The sequence below is a fragment of the Morus notabilis genome, unplaced genomic scaffold (assembly GCF_000414095.1).
Source record: "Morus notabilis unplaced genomic scaffold, ASM41409v2 Scaffold747, whole genome shotgun sequence".
Classification (NCBI taxonomy): Eukaryota; Viridiplantae; Streptophyta; class Magnoliopsida; order Rosales; family Moraceae; genus Morus; species Morus notabilis.
Window position 1 is genome coordinate 165,482 of NW_010360787.1, and position 10,600 is coordinate 176,081.

The 10,600-nt window shown below is 37.8% G+C and overlaps 1 protein-coding gene and 1 non-coding gene across 2 annotated transcripts; both read right to left on the reverse strand.

The window, feature by feature from the left end:
- Positions 1-2,511: 2,511 nt before the first annotated feature.
- LOC21392160 (uncharacterized protein At3g17950) lies at positions 2,512-3,564 on the reverse strand. Its single transcript, XM_010097348.2, has 2 exons — positions 3,191-3,564; positions 2,512-3,092 (listed from the first exon to the last, which is right to left on the reverse strand). The coding sequence occupies exons 1-2, from the start codon at positions 3,272-3,274 to the stop codon at positions 2,589-2,591; spliced, it is 588 nt and encodes a 195-aa protein (XP_010095650.1). The 5' UTR covers positions 3,275-3,564; the 3' UTR covers positions 2,512-2,588.
- A 3,630-nt stretch (positions 3,565-7,194) lies between these two features.
- Positions 7,195-7,301, reverse strand: LOC112091443. The gene has a single exon (XR_002902146.1). It is a non-coding gene; the product is annotated as a small nucleolar RNA R71 (small nucleolar RNA).
- Positions 7,302-10,600: the final 3,299 nt, after the last annotated feature.

Here is a 10,600-nt window from a genome sequence, read left to right on the forward strand (position 1 = left end):
TTTTTAGTTGACACAATTCATAATTGCCTATCGCATAATGTTTTTTTAGTAATATATATGTGTGTGTGTGTGTGTGTCTGCGTGTATGAAGCTTTCTACGGTTCTATAGCCATGTTTTTAAACTTTAAATTTAGTAAAAATCATATCAAAATTTAAAAAAAAAAAAGAAAAATTAACAAAATCCAACTTAAATTTCACGGTTTAAAACAAACACTTACCAAAACAATCCCTACAGTGATAACTTTTATAGTATGGCATATATTTTTACTTTATCAGTAGGTAATATTTTTAACAGTTAAATTTAACTTTTTAAAGAATTGATTTATGTGTGAATGTCCACATTAAAATTTAAAGCGCGCAAACATACAGTATAAAACTACTTTCAATTGTAGACTCTAAATCACACGATTAAAAAGTTAATTCAACGTTAAAATAATATTACCAATTGATAGGGTAAAAATATAGCTCCTACCATGAGTTTTGTCAAGGTATTTGAATGTCATGTGGTTAGCGTAGTTATTATTTTCAAGGTCAGACCACGACAAATCAGCTCTTTGAGAGGTACAATAAGTGCTCCGCAAGGCAATTGTCACGCTCAAAAGTGTCAAACGGTAAATTATCCAGAAGTTATACAGTTCAGAAACCAGTATGAGTAATTTCTAGACAATTAAGTTTACCACAGAGTCGTACTACTAATTGTATAATACGTGTAAGAACTTATTAGGGGTAGGATAGAGATAGAGGTATTAGAGGTAGGATGTTTATGTTCTGATAATAATATATATATATATAGAAATATATAGACTAGTTTTTAATAGTTACGTTTTCATCAGTAATTATTTTTAAATATAAAAATTTAATTATATACCATGATAAGAATTTAATTTAATTAATTATCATTAATTTTTTAATCAATTATTTAATTTATTACAACTATCGTATTAATATTTTATGAATAAAACAATAATACACATTAATAAATAAATAATAAAATAACCATTAAAACCACACATATATATACAAATTTGACAAAATCTAATATAAAAATGACGGTTTAATACATAGATTAATCAATATATTTTTATATATCATATCTTAAATTCTCCTCGTATTTAAATCATGTCAAATAATTTTGAATTATTAATGAAAAAATAATAATACATCTATCTCAAATTCTCAATTAGGAAATCAGACAACAAGAAGTGAACGCATATTCTCATTGCAATTAAGGATTAAAATATCAACATTTTTTCTCGATATTTCTCGGAAATTTTCGTATTTTGAAAGTACCGATATAAAAATAAGAATGTAGTATCTTTTTTACAAAATATCTTGAAATTTTTACAGATATTTCCGTAAATATCAATATTTTTACATAAATTTTTATTTTCAAATAAAACGTAGTGTTAAATGACCAAATATCGTGGAAATTTTACGAAAATTTTGCAAAAAATATAAGTAAATTTCCATAGAAATTTCTGCAACTTTATATATATATATATATTTTTATTATTTTACTATTTAAAAAAATCTAAAAAATATGACATGTCCAAAAGTATATAAGGAACTATTCAAACTCCATGTCATGGTATCAATACAAGTTTAAACTAAGAATGCATTCAAAATACATTCCAACCTCATAGAAGCTCCATTTAGTGTTGATAATTTATCATCGTCTATGAAACCATATATGTATAACATATGTATTACGTTAACTTTCAACTATTTAAGTTAATTTGTGAACGTGTATTGAACATTTATGGTATTATAATCACACTTTATCTTCCATATTTATCAAGTAATCGATATTTTGATTGAGAGTTTCATCCAATTAATGTATTATTATCTATTTTAAGATTTTTAAAATCTAATTTAAAAATAAAGCGTTTTAATATGCTGATTTTTACGTCAATTTCCACCATTATTAAATATCATATTTTCATCTTTGCTTCCAACTCAAAGCAAGTTTAAAGTTGCCACACAGAATGGGTAAAAAGTAAAGCCAAATATGGTAGAAACCAAATGTCCATCAGAGATTTGTGAAATGACAGAATTGTATCCTTGACATCTTTGCAAAAAGTTTTGAAGAACCAAACTATCTCACATGACTAAGGACTAGACATTTGAAACTCGTTGGCTCTCTCCGTAGGACCACAGAGCAACCACTAAAGTAGCCAAAAGCTTGACCCATCACTTAACATTTATCTTTACAAAAGTATGTTTCCGAAAGTGACCGTGACTATATCACTAAACGGATAATCATAGGATAATTTAATACGTCTGTCTAAACGTTATAAACAACTATATAGTTTTCCCTTTTTAAAATCAAACAAAGAGAGAAAAATAATAATAAAACGGAAAGAAAAGATCCAAATACGAAATTGCTCCAAAAAAAAAAAAAAATCCAAATACGAAAGAAAAGCCAAATTTGCTCTTTTTTTTTTTCTTTTCTTTTATCGCCCTATTACCCCATTTTAATCCCCTTCGAACAAAGCCAAAGAATATTTTATGTATTCTTTAAATATTATTAGTGGAAGAAACAAATATTTTAGAAAAAAATAAAACACAACTTAAAAAGAGAGGAAATTTTATCCTACACCACAACCGCTGCAGATCCCAGTGAGATAAACAGGGAATCTACAGAGAGCCCCATCCGAGGACGACGTCGTTTCGTCAACATCCACCGCCGGCGGAAGAACCCTACCGTCGGCGAACAAGACCCGTCCATTCCTCTGCTCTCCGACCACCGCTCTCTCGAACTCCGTCGCGGCTCCGAAGAACGCGCCGTCACCGAACCTCCTCTCGACCTCCAGAAACTCTCCCAGCGACGCAGGCTTCGTATCGCCATCATCGCGGCACAAGCTCCACCACCGCCGCGTCCTCTCTGCCACAACCGCCACCGCCTTCTTAGTCTTCGCCTTCCTGCACTTTCTCGAGCCGGCGCCGGCGACGACGGAGGACTGGGCGGCCGATGTGGAGATCGGGGTTTCGCGGCGGCGCTGCGACGGCGCTCGGAAGGCGATCGCAGGGAAGCTTACGCCCATTAGCGTTCCCAGTGTCGTGCTTCTGTCGTGGAAGAAGGAGCCCGTGGACTGCAAAAAACGACAAAGAGTGAATTAGAATAAGAAAAGAATAGAATTTGAAATTTGAAATTAGGAGAGAGAGAAGAAAGAAGATCGGCGATGATTACCTCGGTGTCGAGATCGGAGGAGGAAATGGAAGAGTTGGTGGGAGAGGAAGGTGGAGGAAGGAGATCGTTTGCTGGATCTAGCATTTCTCGGTTTCTGTGGAAGCTGAGGTTTTGGGGGAAGTTTTAGAGAGAGAGAGAGAGAGAGAGAGAGAGGCGTTTTGTTGTTGTGGTTGAAGAAATATGAATGATGCTGGTATTATTTGTGTTTGTTCTTTGCTTTGAAGTTTATAATGTAGAAGATTGAGAAAGACAGCGAGTGTGGAGCGAGAGAGATGAGAAGTGGGGGGGTTTTTTTTTTTTTTTTTTTTTAATTATATTAATGAGTTTGGGGGATATCATTCATGCTGGCTTTCTCGTATGTGTGTGGGGCTTTCTTTTTCTTTTTTTTTTTCTTTTTTCAAATTTCTCTCTCTCTCTCTCTCTCTCTCTCTCTCTCTCTCTCTCTCTCTCTCTCTCTCTCTCTCTCTCTCTCTCTCTCTCTCTCTCTCTATTACTTTTGAATTTTTTTTTCTTTTTTTTTTTTTTTTCCTGAGCCTAAAACAAGCATAGACAAAACTAACAAAGAAAAGAAACGACGAAGCCGATTAAGGACAATGAGGCCGTAGATCATAGTCCTTAAATATCCCTTATGGAATACACTTGAAAGGGATGGGAACCTCAGCAACTACAAGACATACCCTACACCACTTAGCTAAGTTGTGAGCGGCAAAGTTCCAACCTCTATTGTCACCTTGGCGGAAGCACTCTCAATTGTTGTCACTGGGAAGTAGCCATAGAATTCAGCCAACAAGAGTGCGAAACTTATTGCTTCAGCTTTAGCCAAAGCATCATCGTCAGCATTAGTATTTTTTGAGGCTGCAATGATCACAGTGCTATCAGGTTTTCTTCCAATTACAGAGATCGTTGCGTTGAATTGTCCCATAGAGATATCTGTATTCAACGTTTTTTCAGCCTGGAGGAGGTGCCTGCCAATGCGTAACAATTCTAATCGCGGGGTCAGGAGGTACTCTAAATAAAGCAATTCAACCTCCTTGAAGACTTTAAGAGGATTAAAAGTCTGCTCTCAAAAGATGGCATCGTTGCGAGCTCTCCAAATACTTTCCAGTGCACACGACGCAGAGAAACACTTGGCTGGCCTTGAATTGTGAGTCACTGTATAGGGCCAATTGAATAAAGTGTTGTTTTGAAAACGATTTTTTATACCAATAATTAATTTATGAATAAATTAATTTAAATAAATTTTTGAGATATTTTATAGAATACAGTAATTTATGCACGAATAAATTAATTTATCAATAAATTTACTTAGCGAACGATTATGTCGATAACTTGAGTTCTTTGATCATGAATGTTCCTCGCTGTAAGCTTGTTTAGAATACCCGAATCTTTTTCATCAATTCCTTGAATCTATGAAGACGTGTGTGTGGGCGCACTTGAAACAAAACGGGATAAGCACTCAAACACTTAAGTATTCTACGAACATCAACACATGCACGACGTTGTATTGGGGAGAAAATTTTCCTTTTTCTCACTTTATAAAACCGGCCACTATAAGATAGGGAGAACAAAAATTTGTATTCTCTAATTTTCTGCAATCTCCTATTTATAGAGTAGATTAATTAATAAATATAAAAATATAAGATATTTTGATTATATTTATTAATTGAGAATGTCTCACTTCAATTAGCGAAATATGTGATCTTAAATGAGTTCCAATAGCCTAATCTTAATTTGAACTGGTGATGTGAGACACACGTGGTGGCTCAAGCTTTTTGAAGAATCCCAAGCCAATTTGTATAGGGGTTGCCATTCTATTGTGAGATGCATTCAACTTGTTATCCTATTTTCCACGGTTAAGATTACTCATATTTCTAGAGATACTAATGATGCAGCTCATGCTTGGCTAGATTTGCACTAAGGTTCGAAGATAGCATTAATTTGATTGGAGGTATTGTACCACTCGCTTATTGTATCATATGCTTGATTTTAATATTAAATTGACTTTATTTAAAATAAAACTGATGAATTATGATAATAACAACTCAAAAATAAGGAAAAGATACAGAGAAATTGTGATCAATAACAACTCAAAAATAAGAAAAAGGTACATAGAAGCCGTTTATTCTTCATTATTGATTTTTGTGGGCTTCACGTGAAACACATTATGGGACCAACACTAATCAATGGTAAAAAACGACATGGCTGCATCAATTGTCACTCTAAGAAGATTTAACACGAAATGTGATTTCTTAAATTGGTTGTGAAAAATCCTTAATGGAATTGGCTCTCCTGATTCGGATACATATAAACTGCAGGCACTCACATAAGCATCAAGGCAAGTGAGCTTGCTACAGGACGTGATTTGCAGCAAGAACTTGAGTTGAGAAACTGCAAAGTACAAGAAGGCATTCGAAGTAAGAAGACAAACACGAGCCTAGAAAAAAAAAATTCTAAACCGATCCAAGCTCATACGGAAGAATACAAATGACAATACATAGGAGCAATTATGAGAGTCTATACAAAGAAAACTATAACTTGATTCCCTACTCCTCCATCATTGGACAACTTGTGGCCCCTCAAAGATGAACAATATCTTATATCTGATCCTTGATATTAGCCACATGCACGAAATCATATTGTCTTTAACGTGCCAATTCTCTCATGCTACATGTTACACGCTTGGCACATTTATCAAATCGTAAAAAAATGTAATAAGAAAGATAATGAGATTAGAAAAAAAAAGTAAAATAATAAGATTAAATTTATTTTATTTGTTTACTTGACTATTATATAGTGTAATGTGAAACAACCACATTTTCTTTCTTATTTTTACTAAATTTAGGAATAACAATGTTATGAATGTAATCACTAAAATGTGTCCTTTTACAAAATTAAATAATCATTGACTGTATAGTAATTCATTAAAGGAAGATAAGTAAATGTAGCATTATTTCCCTTTGATACTAAGGGGTGGAAAAATTGGTAAACCCTTTCCTTATTCCTCATATTGTGTTGGGCCAATTAAATCTTTATTATTAATTTTATAAGTAAACACATTATTAGATGAAAAAGAAAATCACTCCTTATTTCTTTTTCCTTTGATGCAAAATAAACATGCTCTTAATAGAGTGAAGGCTCCTAAACATTGAATTTTATGATGGCATTCATTGAAAGAAAAATTAAGCTAATAAGAAACAAGGAGAGAAAATAATAATTTGTCCTTATGCAACTCAGTCCCTGTGGAGACGATACTTTACTCATTACTATATTACTTGTTCGATTGCGTGCGCTTGCGTGGAGTCATTTTATGCATAGAGTTTTTGGCGAACAAGTTTTTGGCGCCGTTGCCGGGGACTTGGCGTTAATAGAAATTATTATAGAAATAAGTTTTTGTTCATTTAAATCCAATATTGCTTCTGTTAATCTCAGTTGCTCCTGTTGTGCTAAAGCAGGTGTAACCTTCTTGCATGAATAGACCAAGGGATGCAGATTTGATTCCCTTGGACCCGGAGATTGAAAGAACCTTTAGAGCCAGAAGAAGGGAACAACAGGGGTTAGCTGGAATTGAAGAAATGGCTGACGGAGTAGGTGGGAATAATCAAGGTAATCAAGTGGTAGTAATAGCAGAGGATAGGGACAGGGCCATTAGGGATTATGCCATCCCCATGCTCGATGGTTTGCATCCAGGCATTGTGAGGCCAGAAATCCAGGCAACTAAGTTCGAGTTGAAGCCAGTCATGTTCCAAATGCTCCAAACCGTGGGGCAGTTCAGCGGGATGCTAACCGATGACCCACACATGCACCTTCGGCTTTTCATTGAAGTATGTGAAGCATTTAAGGCCCCAGGTGTGACAGAAGAGGCTCTTCATCTCAAGTTATTTCCTTATTCTCTAAGGGACCGAGCTAGAGCATGGCTGAATTCTCTGCCACCAGATTCGGTAGCTAATTGGAATGATTTGGCTGAGAAATTTCTGGTGAAATATTTCCCTCCGAACAAAAATGCCAAACTTAGGAATGATATCACATCATTTCAGCAGTTGGAAGGGGAAGCTCTATGTGAATCATGGGAACGCTTTAAGGAATTATTAAGGAAGTGTCCATACCACGGACTCCCCTATTGGATTCAAATGGAAACCTTCTACAATGGGCTCAATGCTTCGACTAGAGCCATGGTGGACGCATCAGCGAATGGAGCCTTACTTGTGAAGTCGTACAACGAGGCTTATGAAATTCTGGAAAGAATGTCCAACAACAATTACCAGTGGCCCACCGAAAGAGTTTCTGCAGGGAGACGAGTGGCAGGAATTCATGAAGTAGATGCGGTGACTGCGTTGACTGCTCAAGTTTCTTCTCTTTCCAATATTTTGAAGTCTCTAAATGTGGCTGCTCCAGCTAATGCAGCAACCCCAGTTGCATTAACTTGTGTCTACTGTGGAGCTGAGCACTCATTTGAAAATTGCCCATCCAACCCCGAGTCGGTTTGCTATGTGAACAACTTTAACCGGAATAACAACCCTTATTCCAACTCATATAACCAGGGGTGGAAGCAGCATCCGAACTTTTCTTGGTCGAATCAAGAAGCTGGTTCGATGCCAGGGCCTAGCCAGCATATCCACCAGGATTTCATCAACATCAACATCAAAGACAGCCACCTCAAGAGCAATCAAATCAGAGGCAGCCACATCAAGCGTCATCAACCCCTATGGAGGCATTACTTAAAGAGTACATGGCAAGGAATGACTCGCTCATTCAGGGTCAAGCAGCTCTCCTCTAGAGTCAAGCTGCATCGTTGAGGACCTTGGAAAATCAAGTGGGGCAATTGGCTAATGTTCTCAGTAATAGACCCCAAGGATCGCTTCCGAGCGATACGGAAAACCCAAGAAGAGATGGTAAGGAACAGTGTAAGGAGCATTGCAAAGCTATCACACTTCGGAATGGTAGAGAAATTGAACAACCAACTCGACAGACTGCAGCAACAGAGCACTCTTCGATCCAAACCCAGGAAGTCCAGCAACCACCAGCTGAATCAGAACAGGATGTGGTCGACCAGGATGCTACAGCAAAGCTGAAGCAAAACAAACCAGAGAGACCTCCACCCCCATTTCCACAGAGATTTCAAAATCAAAAACAAGATAAGCAATTCAGGAGATTCCTTGACGTGCTGAAATAGCTTCATATCAACATTCCACTCGTGGAGGCATTGGAGCAAATGCCGAGTTACGTTAAGTTCATGAAGGATATCCTCTCAAAGAAACGAAGGCTAGGTGAATTTGAGACGGTGGCACTAACCGAAGAATGCAGTGCAATCTTGAAGAATCGGCTGCCGCCCAAGTTGAAGGATCCTGGTAGCTTCACCATACCGTGCTCCATTAGAGATCAATACATCGAAAAAACTTTGTGCGACTTGGGGGCAAGCATTAATCTAATGCCAATGTCCATTTTCAGAAAGCTGGGAATAGGTGAAGCGAGACCCACCACTGTTACATTGCACGTAGCCGATAGGTCTTATGCTCACCCAGAGGGAAAAATAGAGGACGTCCTAGTACGGGTGGACAAATTTATATTTCCAGCCGACTTCATCGTGTTGGACTATGAAGCGGATAAGGAGGTACCGATTATCTTGGGGAGACCCTTCTTAGCTACAGGCAGGACGTTGATAGATGTTCAAAAAGGAGAGTTGACAATGAGGGTCCACGATCAACAAGTCACTTTCAATGTGTTCAAAGCGATGCGTTTCACTGATGAGGTGGAGGAATGTTCAGCAATGAACGTTTTGGATTCATTAGTGGCAGCAGAGTTTGAAAAGACATGTGCTGAGAAATTGATGACAGAGGAGGACCTGATTGATTCGAAGATTAATGAGGACAACAATGATAAACAAGTATCAAGGTTGGAGGGTAGGCATGCAGCAACAAAGTCTAGGAGGCATTTCGAGTCGTTGGACTTGTCAACAGAGCCTTTAAGGCAGCATAAGCCCTCAGTGGAAGAGCCCCCCATTTTGGAACTAAGACCCTTACCGGCACACTTAAGGTACGCTTATTTGGGTGATTCCGATACTCTTCCTGTAATTATTGCCTCTGGATTAAATGACATGCAGGAAATACAACTACTCGAGGTGTTAAAAAAGTTCAAACGTGCAATTGGGTGGACCATCGCTGATATAAAAGGAATCAGCCCATCAATCTGCATGCATAAAATTTTGCTACAGGAATGCTGCAGCAATTCAGTAGAGCAGCAGAGAAGGTTGAATCCGATCATGAAGGAGGTAGTGAAGAAAGAGGTAATTAAATGGCTTGATGCAGGGATAATTTACCCTATTTCAGACAGCTCTTGGGTCAGCCCAGTTCAATGCGTACCCAAGAAAGGTGGAGTCACCGTGGTTCCAAATGACAATAACGAGTTGATTCCTACAAGAACAGTTACTGGTTGGAGGGTATGTATGGACTACAGGAAACTGAACAAAGCAACCAGAAAGGACCACTTCCCTCTGCCTTTCATCGACCAGATGCTTGATAGGTTGGCTGGAAAAGAATATTACTGTTTCTTAGATGGATACTCAGGCTACAACCAGATTGCCAGAGCACCAGAGGATCAGGAAAAGACCACTTTCACATGTCCGTATGGGACGTTTGCTTTCAGAAGGATGCCTTTCGGACTCTGCAACGCTCCAGCAACTTTTCAGAGATGTATGATGTCCATTTTTACAGATATGGTGGAGAAGTCGCTGGAGGTTTTTATGGACGATTTCTCAGTTTTCAGAGATTCCTTTGGGGATTGCCTCACCAATTTGGAAAGAGTTTTAATGAGGTGTGAGGAAACCAATTTGGTTCTAAATTGGGAAAAATGCCACTTCATGGTACAAGAGGGCATCATTTTGGGTCACAAGATCTCCAACAAAGGCATTGAGGTGGACAAGGCAAAGATAGAAGTAATAGACAAACTACCGCCACCAACATCAGTGAAGGGGATTAGGAGTTTCCTGGGCCACGCCGGTTTTTATCGGCGGTTCATAAAAGATTTTTCAAGGATATCTAAGCCATTATGCAGTTTGTTGGAGCAAAGTCGGTCATTTGAGTTCAATGGCGAATGCCATCAAGCGTTTTTGGAATTAAAGAAGCGGCTGGTGTCTGCCCCCATTGTCCTCTCGCCTGATTGGTCATGACCATTCGAACTCATGTACGATGCTAGTGATTATGCAGTGGGAGCAGTGTTGGGACAACGACATGAGAAGGTGTTCCACTCAATTTATTATGCAAGCAAGACGATGACTGAGGCCCAGCTGAATTACACTACCACGGAGAAAGAATTGTTAGCTGTGGTGTTTGCTTTCGATAAGTTCAGGGCATATCTTGTGGGCACTAAGGTGATCGTATACACTGACCACTCCGCCATTAAGTACCTGATTGCAAA

Coding starts and splice junctions, on each gene's coding strand:
- LOC21392160 (XM_010097348.2), bottom strand. CDS start 3,274: ATGCTAGATCCAGCAAACGATCTCCTTCCTCCACCTTCCTCTCCCACC. Junction 3,093..3,190: donor CCTCCGATCTCGACACCGAG/GTAATCATCGCC, acceptor CGTTTTTTGCAG/TCCACGGGCTCCTTCTTCCA.